This window comes from Gavia stellata, chromosome 10, assembly GCF_030936135.1.
Source record: "Gavia stellata isolate bGavSte3 chromosome 10, bGavSte3.hap2, whole genome shotgun sequence".
NCBI lineage: Eukaryota > Metazoa > Chordata > Aves > Gaviiformes > Gaviidae > Gavia > Gavia stellata.
The window spans coordinates 20062494-20079210 of NC_082603.1; the positions used below are offsets into that span (position 1 = coordinate 20062494).

Sequence of the window (16717 nt, forward strand, 5' to 3'; positions counted from 1 at the left end):
AATAACACCACAGAAGGATTTGAGTTGTGAGCAGATGTGTGCTGCCAAATTACCAGTGATGAGGGCTGGGCAGTGAGGGCAAGTCTGAAGAAGTTTTCACTGGGCAGAAGTGTCCTTCACAGCAGCAGCAGGGAGCAGGTTGTTTTCTGGCAACCAGTTTGGGGACTGACTGTGATTTTAACACCTAGGTCTACAGAAATCAGCCCTGTCACCAGGTAAGAACAGTGACTAGTCCTTTATTTTTTAAATGTTCTGGGCAGGACCTTTGCTATCCAATGGGTTTATTGGGAATGCGAGCACCGTAAAATAGGTACCATTGCAGTTAATATTTGAAGCACGATTGCATTAACAAGCCATATCAAGCAAAAGGACTTTGCAAAATGTAGAAGTGGTACTTCTGCCTTACTGACAGCAAAACCCAGTATTGCTTGCTTCTACTTCTGTACGCTTTCATGTTTAATTGCTGGAGACGGAAGTTTTCAAGACTGCGGCAATAACCTGAGTTTTACCTTTGACAGCTGAAAAAATACCTATTAATTACGTTTTGTCTCCCGTCCTCCGTCTGTAAGAGTTTGCTCCTGCGCCGGGCAGGGCCGGGACCGGCAGCAGCACCCCCCGGTGGGGAGCCCGAGGGCGTGGGGCTGCCCGGCCTCCGGGGGGGTACGGCGGGAGTACTGACCGCGCCCCTGCGCGCAGCTCGGCTGGTCCTCAGACGCGCAGCAGCCTGGAAGGCAGCCCTGTACCGCAGTGGGTTGTCGCCGCTGGCCGTCCCTGACATCTGCTGTAAATCCCCAAGTCCTCCTCGATCATTTACCTGAAAAACGCTGTAAAGAGCACGTCATCACGCAGATAAACCGCAGCCTTTCAGTGCGGCGCGGCTGAACGCTGGTAACCCCGGGAGCCACCGGCCTGAGGCACCCGCACCCCCTCATCATCTCCAAACACCTGTTTTAACGGAGGGGGCGTTAGAACGCCCTGGGGACGCAGCTGCAAGCTGCACACACAGACGACTGCCACAGCGCGGTGACAGCTTCGGAGAAGGGCAGGGTTTAAGCGCGAAGGGACCCGCTCCCTGCGCCAGGCCCCGCGGTTGGTCGCTCCCTGCGCCGCCGACGGCCGCGGGCTCGGCCCGCGGGAAGGAAGCCCTTGCCCAGGGTGGCTCTGCGGTGCGGTGCGGTGCGGCCCGGCCCGTCCGCCTCAGGCGAAGGCGGGGAGGCCGGCGCGGCCCCGCTCAGCTCAAGCTCCCGGCAGAGCAAGACCGCCGCGACACGGGTGCGGCGACACGGGTGCGACGCCCCTCCGCGCACGCGCCGGTGGGCGGTGCCACCGCGGGGGCGGAGTGCCTTTCCTGAGGGCGCATTGGTGGGTGGGCGCGCACGGGGCGGGGTCGGGCAGGCGTGGGCGGGGCCCCGGCCGGAAGCGCTGCCCTGAGCGGTTTTCCCCCAGCGGCGGCGGCAGCGGCGGAGGGTTTTCCGCAATGGAAGACCCGGGCCCGGGGTCGGAGTCGGGGTCGGGCTCGGGGGCTGCGGGGCGGCTGCTAACGGAGGACGAGATGGCCGAGGTGAAGAAGGATGTAAGTGGGGGGGCCGGGCCGAGAGGCCGGAGTGGCCGGGGCGCGGAGCGGCGGGGCGGGGCGGGGCTAGGGCCCGGGCGGGGGAAGCGGAAGCCCTGTCAGAGCGGGCGTCCGAGGGGGGAGGCCGGCGCGGGGGCGGTGGGCCGCCGGCGGCCGCCGGGCCGGGCCCCTGCCGCGTCGCCCGGAATTCCCCGCCGCCCTGGCGGAGGCAGCCCGCGGGGGCGGCAGGTCGCCGTGCGGCGCGGCAAGGCGGGGGCGGCGGGCCCGGCCCTGGGCTCCGCGGCGCCGGGCTGGGGCCCCGGGCCGCCGTGCCCGCAGCTCGCCGGGAGCGGCAGCCCGCGGCTCTGGCCTCCGGGGGGCTTCCCGGCATAAGGCTGATAACGGCTTGCAAAAACTTAACCCTGCGGCCTGAAGGTTCCATTTTCCTTTGTTTTCCTCTAAGCGGTCTACTCCTTTGCGGCGTGTTAAGGGCAGAGTAGCAAGGGGCTGGTTTTCCTGGGGTCTCTGTGTGCCACCGGAGGCACAGGAGACAGAGGAGAAGTGATGAGTAGTTGATATGGTGTCCAAAGGTTAGCTGCAAGTATAGATGCTTCTCTCGGTGTTAACAAGATTCTCTCCTATAAAGCATGAATATTTGAATTAAATATTGATATCTCTGCTAGATTGGGAAGCAAGCAATGTGCTAACCAACCTCAACAAGTGATTGGTTAATTTAAAAAAAAAATTAAAAAATCACGGTTTATCAGTTATTTATTGACCATCCATGTTTCTGTTTGTAATTTACAGTGTCTTATGTTTGGCTTGTTTGGGGGTTTTATGTTCCTTTAAAGTACAATAAAGAATGTTTGGAGTTTGGTCTTGGTTTCTTAGTAGGCTTATGCATACATAATTTTCTTTATATGCTTTGTCATAGTTTTGTGAGGCATGTTTTTCAAGTTGTTACTTGCTTCTGTGGAACCACAGGGTAATACTGCAATAGTCAGCATCCGGTAGTTACACCAAAAAATATAAGAACGACTTAAATCAGACTATATATATAACATGATATATATGTTAGTCTGTATCAGTGACTGAATTCACTGGTGCATCTCACAGAAGTGCATGTATGTCGCTCCAGCTGTTAATCTTACAGGGTCTCCCATAGTAGTTGGAGGACTTGATGGAAACCTAATAAGTAAAAGAGATAAGATTAGTTCTATCATCAAAATACAATCCAATAAATCTGACTTTAGAGCTGCTTCTCTCAGATTTTAAATGTTGCATCTTCATGATACAAAGTGCTGGTTCAGTGTAAACGCACTTAGCTGTTTCAAAGCTGTTCAAGTAACTTTGATAGGATCACTTCAAATAGAAATGCTGCATTACCAGAAGTTGTGTGTATATTATGTGACAGCATACCTCAGAAGCCTAACTTGTGAGGATAACTTGGCCTGGGTAAGCTTGGCTTGAGGAGGAATTATAAAGGTTGGAGTCTTACATTTGAGAGCTGGGAAGGAGGCAGTGAGCCATACAAAATAATCGATACAGAGCAAAGTGTATTTAAAGCTTCTGTTCTAATGTGTTTTCTCTTTCTGTCCCTCATAAACTAACTTATGAGGACACTGCGGAGGGGAATTCAGAACTGACATACTTCACACAGTGAAAGACTCATTTCAGGAAGATGTTAGTCAAAACACAATAGTCTTTCTATTCAGTAACAACTCACTCTATTCTTTTAATGCTGAAACATTGACTGACTTATGTTCAGAGTTTGTTGATTGATCCTTCTGGTGGTAGGGTGAGATTTCCATAAGAACTGAAGAAATCTGTATTGCCTGCTACATTCGTAACCATGCAGGAATGGGCTTGTTGCAGTTGGACACTTGAGATGCATTCCAGAGCCACCTAAATTGATATAAGCTGTACTGTTGCACTTTTCTGCTCTTATCATAGTTGTTTTGCCACTGCCAGTGCCAATGTGACTGCACATTAAACTGGATTGGGTAGTTAATCTGGCTGGGGGGGGAAGCACCAATTCAGTTTCTTGACTAGGTCTTCTTATCTACCAGTACAAGGGAAAGGGAAGGGGCATGAAGTTGCCATGCGGGGTGGGGGGGTGTTCCTTGCACTTAAATTGGCCACCATGGAGCTGCACCCTTACATTTTCGGTTTTACGCTGTATTCGATCTAGTGGTGATAGTCTACTGCCAAAACCCTTCCTTTATCTTCCATGCATGCTCATCTGATGTTTTCTTTAACAACTGTGCAAACACGGGCTGCTTATTGATAGCTTAGTATTTGTTGGATCCTAAAGAGAAACTAGAAGAACACATTTATCTTCTGCTATACTTAGTGGAGCAGTCCAGGAAGTTTTTTCTTTAAGAGTTATTGGTGCTTCCCCTAGCACCAGTATGCCAGACAGTACTTTGCTGTTTGAAATAATCTGTCTTAAAGTGTGTCTTTATATCTGGCTTTTCCTCTGCTTCTATTTACTGAGCTAGTAAATGGCTGTAAGGCAAACAGTCATTTTCAAATTTTGTTTTTAGAATGCTGCTGTTATGGAATCTAATCTCAAACAGCAGGAGGATATTTGAAAACTTTCTTCAGGAAAGAAGTTTTGATTCTTTCCACCTCTTCACATGTAAAGGTGCTTTTATATCTGTCTCTCAAATCTTTTTTTTTTTCTTTGAATCAAATGAGACTTGGGGGGGATGTTAGTTTTTTTGCATCAGTAATATTCAGCTAGTGGGTATCTGACTACTTGTGTAATTCTGTAGTGAAAAACGTTGGCAGGAGAAACTGCCGATTTTGTAGTATTACATAAAAGGAGAGCTTGTTTTTCAAGCACAGAGATGTCATTTGTGACTCTCATCTTCATAGAGTAGTGGATACTGAAACCAGAGAGTTGTGAACACATGCATTAATTCTGTTTCGATGTTGATATCAAGCAGGCTTGTTAATGTACAGATTGAAATAAGATGAATATGATTTACATTTTGGCAATGTTTGTGCTTGTATGTACCCTCTGAACAAGGTGGAGGAAGATTGTTTTTTGGTTTGGTAACTGTAAAAATAAACTGGTCTGTATAGGAGGGGACACTTGATCTTCCAAGGAGGAAATCAAAGTAGTGACATGGCAGTCTCTAGTTCTTCCGAAATAAATTGGTAGTCAGGTTAGAATTTAATACGGTTACAAAAGATAGCGTGTTTCCCCAGGAGGGTCTCTGAGGGAATGTGATCTGATACTAGTTGTTACAGTTCCTGAAGATGCAAAGTGGCACTACTGCTGAAATGCTGAAGACAGATGTCTCTGCTTCATCGTACCCAATGTTAACTGACTGCATGTTAGGGTCTTTAGATGATGGATGGAGTCCCCTCCCATGGGCAGATTGTTCCACCTCTTTCTTTTTGCTGGTTGTGGAGAGGACTTAAGCAACCAGTTTACACTTGTAAACTGAAGTTATGCTGCAGAGAGTAGAGTCATTTTGCTTTTGCCAGAGTCATCAGAGTTGCACTAACTCTCAGTGGTCTGTGCAGCATGTTAGAGGTGTGCAAGTTGCTTCAGGTGTTTAATATAAAATCTTAAACCAAAAGAAAGCAGCTTGATGAAGACAAAAAGCAGCCAGTGAAGTTGTTGAGAGTAGGTATATCTGTGGATGAGAGTGCATGAATTTTGGATGCCAGTAATCTGCTGAACTTGTAAATAGTGGTGTTAATTTATCAAACCTTTTAAACAGTGAGTATATTCATGCTGTTGCTCTGAGACTGCTTTTACTCAATATACAGAAAACATCAATAATTGCAATATTTTGGAGTTGTGCCTCACGGATACAAATGGTATGGAAATGTGGCAGTCGGGTAGTCAGTGAGAATGAGTTTGTCTGTAGGCAAAGTGAGTAGGTGCTGTTGTGTTTTGTTGGTGTAATTTCTTTTCATTTTTACTTGGTGAATGTTCTGAAATGTGATAACCACAGACTTGATGTAACTAACATTTTCAGTAAGTATTCACTTTATTACTTAACATGCATTTAAATTCCCGAGTTCAGTCAAAGAAAACTAATGAAAGGGATAAGTAAATTAGATAACGGTTTTAAAAAATATATGTTTTTTTTACACTGAGAAAAATATCTGCTAGGTATCACGGTGGCAGAGTTAAAAATTGTTTCATTAACCTGTATCAAAATCGTATGGGTTTCGAATACAGGCTTCTAAATAAATTGCAAGATTGGCTAATAGTGGTTTGTTTTGTTTTTCAGGCTTTAGAAAGGATGCGTCCTTACCTGTGTGATAAAATCATAGCTGAGAGACACTTTGATTACCTACGTTCAAAGAAAATACTCACTAGAGAGGACACAGAAGAAATTTCTTCTCGATCTTCCAGTAGGAAAAAAACGGGGAAGTTATTGGACTACTTAGCAGAAAACCCAAAGGGACTAGATGCTTTGATTGAATCTATCAGACGAGAAAGAACACAAAACTTCCTGTTACAAAAGATAACTGATGTAGTGTTGAAAGTCAAAAATGAAAAACTTGAAGCTCTCAAAGGTGAGAATTTTATAATAGCATTTTGTAAGACTTTAATTTTGCAGACCCTCAAAATAAAACTTAACTCCAACAATTCTTTAAATCATGTTTCTTAGTACAGATTTTTTTCTTTTTTCTTTTTATTTTTTTTTTCTTCCTTTAGTGTTTGGGACAACATTCTTTGAAATATCATCAGTTTGGGTTTAAGATCCTAGTGCATGTATCCTGGCTTTGCCTTTTTACTATCTAAACACATCATAAATAACAAATTGCAAAGAACCCTATCATGTGTGGTTATGATGGATAAGTCTGTCTTCACATTTCAGTTTTGCTTTCTATGAGGTTCTAATTCAGAACTCAAAATAGGTGGTTATCTTCCATCTTGCATTTCTCTTGAAGCTATTTACTGCAGTGACAGGATGCTCTGGTTTTGTTAAACTCTGCACCTCAGCAGAAGATAAGTCAGCAAATGCAACCTGAGGGGAATACTCCTGTATGCCTTCAATGCCAAAACTTGAAATTAGACACTATAAATGTATGCATGTGTTGCATCATACAGGTAGAGAGGTTTTGTTGACACACAATGCTTGAAGTGACAAGTATGCACGTTATGTATGTACTCATGTTTTAAGGCAGATAAAGAAAGTATAAGCCTTCTTAAACCAAAAACCTTACTTCCCTTTCCACACCCATCGAAAGAGAAATGAAGAAGGAAGAAGTACATTTTAACCCTAGAGATGAAAGGCCTGAAGTTTTCTCAGGCTTCAGGTAAAAGAGCCTTCAAATGCAGTCCACTTTGGAGTAGAACCATGTAGCTGAAGCTTTTAAAAGTTTGAAGAGCATAGTGAGAAAAACCTATCAAAAGATAGGCCAAAGGGCTAAAGTGACTTCCTAAAATGAAGCTTAAATTACGGTGCATCTTTGTCAAATAGTAGCTGGTACGGAGATATAGAGAGGTCATTCACGTCAGCCTAGGCAACCTGCATGTATTTTTTAATTTGTCACGAATATTGGGATGTCACAGGTGAGATGAAGAGATTAGTGTGTTAAAAATACAGGCAATTGATCTTTGACAATCTTACTGATACTAAAACAGAGCACAGTTTTAAGAGTGCACCATATTGTAATTACATCCAGTCTCTGTTTTTTGTCTTAGGTCTAAGCTGCAGCACCTGTATGACCTCACTGTATGGAGGAACGAATAACCTTTCTAGATCATATTCTGATGAATCTAATTTTTTTGATAAAACAAAAGACAAAGAATCTACCCAGATACATCATCCAGAAGAAGATTATAGCACCGCCGCGTTTGTGTCTGCTGTCTCTCTTCATTCAATGAATTTACCAATTGCAGAGATGGGAAATGCAGAGTGTGCTGTTTTCTCAGCCACCCTTCCAGGGCCTGGAGACCCCGGTGCACCCCCACTCCCTCCAGAGCTCCAGTCAGAGCAGCAAGAACCGTGTACTAGTTCAACTGACAATTGCTTTTTGCCTTTAAGATCACGTTCTCTTCAACACCAGTGAACGTAGTGACCGATGTCTGTTCATCCAAATGGTACTGAAACTTTGTGTGATGTCTTATAAAGGTTAAAAAAGTATTTTCAAACTGTTAACTAACAAAATCACCAGAAACAATCTATGCTGTTTACTGTTTTTAAGGAGTAATTTTTTTGTAGTTGGGTGACTCTGGAGCTGCTTGATTTTGTGTTCTTTAGGGAGCTTTTATCAAACGATCATGGTATTACACCAGCAAAGGTTTGTTTTTTAAACCAATGTATTTAAGATTTCACATTTAGTTGCAGATATTTAAGCTGCAGTTATAGAACAAGTGGGTTTTTTTCTTCCTACAGAAGCTAACAAATCTGTCCTTAAAGTTTCTGTGACAGGAAAAGATGGTTAAGAAAACTGTTGTTGTATTGAAAAATAGCTTTCTGAACTAAAAGCTTAAGCTTACTTACCAAAGAGCTTAAATTCATTTACCAAATTAAATGTTTCTCTGTAGGAAAATTCTTCCCTCTGTGTATGTGCGTGCAGCTCCATTTGCAAAAACAAAAAGAAGAATCTGGCCAAATCTGTAGCTATGCTTATTTGCAAGAAATCTCTTAATTGTCTGAACTTTGTTCTCTGTCCTACCAGTAAATCAAAAGGCACTCAATTTCGCGGTGATTTGAGTTAACAAATATACTTCCATAAGCCTTAGCATATTATTCTTGTATGTTAGAGATACCTGATTTGATATGCACTTTACATATAAATTCTCACTAGTACTGGAAAAGGAACATAAACTGCTGTAACGGCATCATGTGGGCTGTAAGAAAATGTTACTGTATAATGCTATCAAGGAGCAAAGCTTGTATGTTTTGTCCCAGTAGGTAAGTAGAGGAGGACTCCTGTAGCAAGAAAGTAACCATAACTGAAGGACTCTTGGACATGTTGCACTTCAGATACCTAGTCTTCAAAGCAGATTGACAGGTTTATATTTCGAATTGTTTAGAGTCAAATGCATTTTAAACTATTTCAGCATGGGAAGGTTCTCATTTCTTGACACAATGTAACATGCTGTGTTCCTCTCATACTCTAGTCTTGAGCTGTAATCTACTTTTTATGAAGTTGACCTATAATCACTTGAAAATTACTAGGCGAAGACAAAACTTTTGCTTGGAAATGGGTACAGTTGTGTTCTGCATTTAAGGCTTTAAATTATTTTGGCTCTCATACAGTGCTATAGCTGTGTAATTCCATTCAAATTCAAACCCAGCTAATATTCCTAAACTGTGTTCTCCTTTTGTGGAGACAGGCCGTCTGCAGGACCTCAGTATAGTCTCTAAATTTTTTTTCATGTTTACTCTGGTTTTGGAAGTAGGTTAAACTGCAATATTCAACTACACTCCATACTTACACATAAATAGCTTACATTTGATAAAGATGTGGGCTTCTGCTTAGTGTTTATAGAAATCCTTGTTTTTTCTTGTATACATCTAAGGTTGTAGACTGTCAGGATAGTGAAAATGCTTTTTAGCAAAACTGCTTGGTTCAGAAGGCACTCTGGAAGTTAAGTGCCTAAACATGCAAGCAAAATTTTGCTCTCCAACATGAAATTACGGGTAGGTTTAAATCCCTCTCTTCCATTAACTTGAACTGTAGTTGCACATACTCAGGATGTCTAAAAATTGATTTGTCTAAATGCCCCCGGTAACCACTTAAAGAACTGTGCTTAGGTTTGGGTCCCTTCTTGGATCCTTTTAAAGGAAGGAGTGTGAGCAAGCTTGGACTTAACTGAAAAAAAGCATCAGCTCAGGGTGAAGACAGCTTTGCAGATCTAAATCCGAACACGTGAGGTGCGCTGCCTGCCCCACAGTGCGCTGTGCAGCCTGCAGGAAGCGTACCTGTGCAGAGATCGCTCCTGCAGTGGAGCCCACTAACCTGAGACTTTAAATGAATGTATTATCTTAGCAAATGTTTATAACATGCATTTTTAAAAATTTGAAATGTTTTTATCTCAACTTTTTGGAATAAATTCTTTTGTATACTTGCCTGTTTTCCTGTCTGTCTCTCTCATTATTAACATGTGTAGGTTGTAAGAGCTGTTCATGCCAGTATCTGGATGTGTGGTTTTGGTTTTGTGTATGCGGGAGGCTTTTGTTCTCTTTCTCTTGTTAAAGAGAGGTTTGTCTTTGGTGGAAAGACTGACTTAATGTGAAACACCTGTGCATTCAAGAGCAGTGTATAGGGAAAAGATGCAGGTTCAATTAAGATCTCATCTGCTTAACTAAATTTGCTGTGGTTCATGACTAGTATTGCGAACCTGATTCTTGCTTTTTTTCAAAAGACTCGATCACTCAACTTCTTAAAAATGCGAGAAGTGTTGCTTCCAGCCATGCATATATTGACTTCATTCTTAAGATTTTTTTTTTATTTTTATTAATAGCAAGGGCGAAACCAAACCTTTGAGTGCTGAGGACTGTGATTCAAAAAAGGATTTGCAAATGTTGCAGGGACTGTGGAGGCTCACTTCAGCGGTTGTTTTCATTGTACTTTTTGTGTAGGGTTTGTTTCAAAATAATGATTATAGTATTGATTACGAGAGATCAGCTAGACAAGGTTTAGTATCTTTACAGCAAAGGAATTCATCATATAACCAAAGTCCCTTCCTCAGACCATGTCCTGCTTCCGTGGGAGTATAAGTAACCTGAACGCTGCTAGTATTTTAGCTGATGCAAAAACAGGTAAATGGGCCTTGTTGACAAGGGAAGTCTAGCACAAACTTTTTCCATCTGTTTTGGTAGAGATAGACTACCTGACTCCTTAAGCTAGAACCGCATAGGTGACGTTCAAAGCTTCATCTGCCCTGGGTTAGCTAACGCTTGAACACGAAGGGAAAATGTGTTTTCTCTCTGCTTGTAAGGCCTGCAGGTGTGAAAAAGAAGAAATGGAGGTCGTCTCAGTTTCATGTCTCACTTGTTGTATCTGCCTATGGTCACCTAGAGAAAAAAATCCCCGCCCTCCCGGGGGTGAACCCCCTTACCCCAGGGCGGACGCAGGAGGGTCAGCTTTTCCCCCCTCCGCCTTCCGCGGGATCCCCTTCGCCACCTGCAACCCGCGCCCCCCCCCCCCCCCCCCCGGGAACAACCGTGGGTTTCGCCGCCCGAGGGCCAGCGCGGAGCCCGGCCCCGGGCAGGCGGCAGCAGGGCCCGCCGCGGCGGGGCGCCGGGGGCTCCGGGGGCTCCGGCTCCCGTCGGTGCGGCGGCAGGCCGGAACCCTCGGCGCGGGCCCGGTTTCCGTGCGGGCGGTGTGGTGGCGGCAGGCCCCGCCATGGCGGCGGAGGGAGAGGACCCGCTGGGCTATTTCGCGGCCTACGGCAGCTCCAGCTCCGACTCGGAGGCCGACGAGCCCCAGCCCGACGAGCGCCAGGCGGGGGGCGGCGCGGCGGCGGGGGGCAGCCCGGGGCGGCGGCCGCGGCTGCCGCCGCCCGACGAGCTCTTCCGTAGGGTGTCGCAGCCGCCCGCCTTCCTCTACAACCCGCTCAACAAGCAGATCGACTGGGAGAGCCGCGTCCTGCGGGCGCCCGAGGAGGTGCGGGGGGCAGCCCGAGGCGGCCGCCGGGGCTGGGTGGGACCGCGCCGGGCCGCGCAGCCGCCCCGGGCGCCGAGGCGCGGTGTGACGGGTGCCCTGCTCTCTCCTGCAGCCCCCCAAGGAGTTCAAGGTGTGGAAGAGCAACGCCGTGCCGCCGCCGGAGACCTACAGCCCGCCCGAGAAGAAGCCCCCGCCGCCCCCTGCCCTCGACATGGCCATAAAGTGGTCCAACATCTACGAGGACAACGGCGAGGACGCGCCCCGGCAGGCCGGCACAGCCAGGTTTCTGCCGGATGAGGAGCGGGAGCCCCTGGACTCGGGTGAGGCCCCGGCGCGCACTGGCGCGCCTGTCTCCCATTCGCGTGCGCGGGGGGGGGGATTCTGTGAGCGGTCCGTGCCTGGAGACCGCCCCGCCCGGGGCTCGGAGGAGGGTCTGCTGCACCCTTCTGCACCCACTGCTCAAGGGCACAGCGGGAGTTGGCTGCAGGGCTGGTCAGGCTTCAGTGTGTGTGCTCTGGTTTCCCTGGAATTAACGGAGACTCTCCAGCAATCCCTCTGCTGCCCTTCCATTGTCTTTAGCAGAAACAGGCAATGATTAAAGACTCTGTAGAACTGCAGCTACATGAAACGAACAGGCTCAGTCGTGGTACTGCTAAAACAGAAAGTGGTACGAGAGCTTCTTCAAACGCTGCTGCCTTGGTCTTAGGTCTACACGTAGGTCAGATTATTTTTATAGTATTTGCGAAACTTGGGGGCTAAGAGGGGAATTCAATAAAACGTCCACGTGACAGATTACTGAAGAAAATATGTAGTATCCTCTTCACTTTTAATCACAGTACAAGCTGTAATGGCCATCTAGGAAGTAAAGAAATACTTGACGGGGGGAGGAATTGGGTCTTTTTAAGACTTGTTGGAAAAAGAGAATAGCCAGTAAGAACCAAGAGAACAAAACCAGAAGAAATTCTGGGCTTTCAGAACACACGATAATGTTTTGGTTCGCCAGTAAAGTTGTCAGCAAACCTTTTCCAAAGGAAGGGGTTTTTGCTGTCTTGCTACTTTTCTTGTTCTGGGTGTTCCTTCCGCAGTAGCAGGTTTTCTGGCTCTCTCTTGCTCCATTTGTTCTGTATGTTTTTGGGGGTTTTTTTCACCTTCACATTTCTCTTAGTCAACCTTCATCCAAAGACTAAGAAGATAAACTGTTAATTGAACTTGACATTAATTCCTGCTTCTAAAATGTAATTTTCTAGCTTTTTGTCTTAGCTATTCAAATAATAAGTTTTTTAGAACAGGGACTGTATAGTAGCGTAACAAGGCCTCTTCCTAGTTATCCTCAATGGTCTGTGATAGTAATAACAAGTAATCATTCCTATTTGTCCACATATTGTCTGCATTCCAAAAATGAGGATGTTGTAAGGTAACACTGCTGTGTCTTTTTTCCAGGTTAAGTCATTTGTTCTGAGACGAGGGTGGTGGTAAAGACAAAAATACTGGTTTTGCTGACTTTGATTAACTCTGTCCTTTATTTAAAGATGGTGAAAAAGATGATGAACCAGCTTCCACTAAGAAACGTAAACTAGACTCTGGGGAGCAGACAAAGAAGAAGAAGTTATAAGCAGGGCCTGCTGGATTTAGCCATAATGAAAATTTCAGTGAACTTGGATTCCTCTGCTGGAATGGGAAACAAATACATGTTTACCGAATTTCTCTCTCCTGTCGGGTAGGGAATTTTCTTTCTGTAGTATGCTTGCCTTTTGGAAAGCACAAAATTAAATGGACAGTGTAATGATAGAAACTCATCTACTGAACAAAATTTAAACCTGTTTATTTACAAGAGGAAGTTAGAAGAGGGATCCATTGTGATGGATGCTTGTGCTCATGCAGGTTACAGGACTTCATGGTATTTTGTTTATCAAGAAACCTGGTAACGTGAGCTTTTCTGGACTGACTTTTCCATTGTGTCAAAACCTTTTATAAAGGAGTATATACTAAAGATTCTTTAAGTACTGTCCTGTGATATGTTTGCATAATGTTGTTTTGAAATGTATGTAAAGACTGCAAATAGGTCACTGGAATAAATCTACATTTGAAAACATGTGCGGTATAAATATTGCATTGCATGCTTGGTGAATGGGGGGGATGAATTCTGTACTGTATGCATTTCAGTGATGTGTTTCTTATGACACAACAGATTCCTCAGGGCTTTGTTTGTAATAAATATACAACTGCAAACTGAAAAAACCATGAACCTGATAATGGAGTTTAATATTTGATAATTAGTTTTGATGTTATGTGGTCTGCATCATTGAAACATGAGACTCACTGCTGCAGAAAGAACTGAAGCATTTAACGTATTTGTCCTAAAATTGGTGATAGAATCTAGATATTTATGTGGGAAAAAGTTATCACAAAGCTGTGATAGAGTTTACAGCAGAACTGCATTTATTTCAGCGCAAATGGTAATCTTCTCAAAGTGGTAGTCAGTATATGTTGCATTTGTGATACGCTGCTGCATAGATTTTTGGGTCTGTATGTGAAAAAGTACCAGCAAAACTGGGTCGGAGGGAGTGTTGCTTTAGGTTTATTTTCAAATAAAGGTTCTGTGCCTTAGGAAATCTGCAGTGAGATTAGGCCTACTAATAGAAGTTTATGTAATTAAACTACTAATGTAAACATTCATAATTTTTATTTTCCTTCTGTCTTGGACTAGCTTTAGTTTGGCAGAACAGGTTCTGTATGCATATATGCTAATATGATGTTAATACTTTTAAAAGTGATTTTTTTAAAAAAATTATTTTGACCCTCAATATATAGAAAAATGTATTCATTTTTAGTGAGTATATGAAGTTAGCAGTAAGTTAGGCAATTCTAGCCTTGGCAGTGTGGTAATGCTGTCTCTGGATCCTTCTCTACCTGCAGACTTTGCAACCGCTTCTTGCCAGTTTCACGGGCTGTGGGGCCGAATCTGTGATCTATTCCACCCCTTCTGTGCTGCCAGTCCGGAAACGACTCAAAAAATGGTACTTGTACACGGCTGAGGGTTGCCCGTGCCCCAGCTCTCCTAGCACAACCCCAAATATCTGACACTGTCATAGCAAGCTCCAAGATGAGGGACGGTGTCATAGGCAAAGCCGATGTGTCAGACCTGTGTACAGTTTCTCAAAATACTCCTTCATCTCAGGTGGTGATGGCTGGGCTAGAGCAGGGACTAGGCTAGCAGGGAGCAGAGCAGAGCTGGCCTCTGGGTTGCAAGGGGAAACGTCCCACACCCTTAATGATGACCCTGCTGAGTTCCAGCTGGGATGAAGACCCCTTCACAGCCATCAAATACAACTGCTTGCTGAAATGGAGCAGACAGTGTAGCATGACAATCCAGGAACTGTGGATATCTGCATTTTGTTGAGTTGAGAGACTACAGACGCCTGTACTTCACTTTATCTAGAATGCTAATGTAAACTCTCCCTCATTCTAGTAATAGTGTGTGAAACTTCCACTAAAAATTACCTAATGCAGGCTGATTCTCTTGCAGGAATAGCTGTCTCCATGCAGGTAATGCAGCCTTACATCATCCACTTCAGGATGTGGATTGACACAAGCTGCTCGGGTAGCTGGTCTCTCTGTCCTGGTCATCTGAGATCAAACAGTTTCTGTGAGCCTTGCTTACAGAGAAATGAAGGATGTTTTTCTTGAAGGGCTGAATGTGAAGTCTCTGAATGAAAAGTCTCACTCTAATTTTTTTTTTTCTGTATCTGCTGTCCTAATGTAGCTAGGTTGAAGGTGCTAATCTTCAGAGAGTGTGGTAGAAAAAAATACTGCTTATGTGCCTTTTTTAACAGGAATGTGTTTATACTATAGCTGGCATAGAGAGATGAAGGTAGGGAATAGCAGCAAGCTCCTGTTCAGATACGAAAATCAGATGTTCCGTCAGTTTCCTGAAGGTTTGGTTTGTGTCCAGGCAGAGAGTTGCAGATTATAGTATGTCTAGTAAGACACTTTTTAAGAAACCTTTCTCTGCTATCCTATACGTACAGAATTTATTCCAGGGATATGGGGATGAATGGTACCATTTCTTGAAATTTGAGGGATTTGACATGAACTACACGGTTCAATGGACTGCCTAATTCTCAAGTCTTAACAATAGTTTTGTTTGATACTGGAGTGCTCCCTGAAGAGCGTTACAGCTGAAGGTTAATGTCACCAGCTCTGGAAATAGGATGCATTCCCATGACTGCTGTGACCAAGGAGGCTTTTGTCCTTGTATTGTTTGCTCTGCTATTCTATGGGCAGCTCAGGAAGTTACCATGCTAATCACTCGTTTTGTTTTCAGATCATATGATATATGTGGTATCCAGTTGTCTTGAAGTTAACATCATCTGATGCTCAGTTTCCAAGGAGAAAACCAGCGTGGCTAATGTGGGAGAAGAATGATTAATTGTATTACTTACAGGTTGAGGAAATCTTCATTGTAAGCAGTGACCGTGGCAGCTTCCCTATTCAGGAGAAATGGCAAAAGCAACTATGCTTCTTTTTCTTAAATAAGCCATCTGAAACAACTCTGCTTCAGACAGGCTCTCACAGCCTTACCTGGGTGGGCTGGTTCTGCTGCTGGAAGTTTTTTGGTAGAGATTCTTCAATGCATCATCTTCAGGAGAAGATGATGAGAGAAGTGCTAGTGCTGCAGCTTCTGAAGCAACTCAGAAGATTTCTTGACATACAGGGCAAACAAAAAAGCCCAGGGCAGGGAGGGGACTGACCTTTCTGAGTTCAGAGATAACAGGCAGCATGTGTGTTTTATTGTAAGTAAATGAGATTGCATAAAAGAAATGTTATGCTTGTGTCATCAGTGACTGGTAATGCAAATGACTAGAGGACTCCTCGTAGTGAAAAAAATGCTAGAGTCCTAACTGTGGTGAGAAAATGGCTGGAAAGGCACAAAATGTGTCCAGTGACTGGCTTTGATAGTGTGGTGCTTATTAAGCAGTACTTGCTTCTGCAGGGAAGAAACCACAGGTATCTATAGCTGGTACAAAGAGGCTGTTTAGAAATGGCTAGATTGAGCTAGATCGAATGTAGCTACTAGCCAGCAGAGGAAGAAAAGGAGAGAAATCCTGCTGATTTTGCCAAGGATCTGTAAGGTCTTATTCAGATACCATAAAAAGCTTCTAAGAAAAACGGGCAATAGGCTAAATTATAAATGCTTATCCAGAGTTGGGCTTCTAGATCAAGATTACTGATAACGCATCCATGGCATTCATAGCTACGAAGCTGTAAAATTACCAGCCATCATTCAAGTTCCTCAGTAAATCACCTGACAGAGCACTACCGCGAAAGATGCAGTCACGATGAGCCTTGCAATTACAGGAGTGCATCCAACAGTCCCCAGAAGAGGATTCAAGTCTTCTCCGTCCCCTTTTTGCATGATTAGAAGTGACACAGATGTACCAAACAAGAAAAATTGATAATGATGCAGTGCATAAAGGAAGCAGATCAGATAAGAAGGAGCAGTAAGAAGATTTTCTCATTTGTTTTGAAAGTAGAAGAGGGAAAGACTGAAGAAGCTGAAGGACAAAG

General features: G+C 44.4%; 2 protein-coding genes across 3 annotated transcripts; both read left to right on the forward strand.

Moving 5' to 3' along the window:
• Positions 1 to 1477: 1477 nt before the first annotated feature.
• On the forward strand, positions 1478 to 9588 carry BCL10 (BCL10 immune signaling adaptor). Of its 2 annotated transcripts, none has more exons than XM_059822018.1 (3): positions 1478 to 1573; positions 5809 to 6097; positions 7233 to 9588. In XM_059822018.1, the coding sequence occupies exons 1-3, from the start codon at positions 1478 to 1480 to the stop codon at positions 7598 to 7600; spliced, it is 753 nt and encodes a 250-aa protein (XP_059678001.1). In that variant the 3' UTR covers positions 7601 to 9588. The 2 variants fall into 2 exon arrangements, with proteins under 2 accessions (XP_059678001.1, XP_059678002.1); XM_059822019.1 differs by lacking the exon at positions 1478 to 1573 and adding an exon at positions 1962 to 1987.
• A 1300-nt stretch (positions 9589 to 10888) lies between these two features.
• C10H1orf52 (chromosome 10 C1orf52 homolog) lies at positions 10889 to 13317 on the forward strand. The gene is made up of 3 exons (XM_059822191.1): positions 10889 to 11149; positions 11262 to 11469; positions 12679 to 13317. The coding sequence occupies exons 1-3, from the start codon at positions 10889 to 10891 to the stop codon at positions 12759 to 12761; spliced, it is 552 nt and encodes a 183-aa protein (XP_059678174.1). The 3' UTR covers positions 12762 to 13317.
• The last annotated feature ends 3400 nt before the right edge of the window (positions 13318 to 16717 follow it).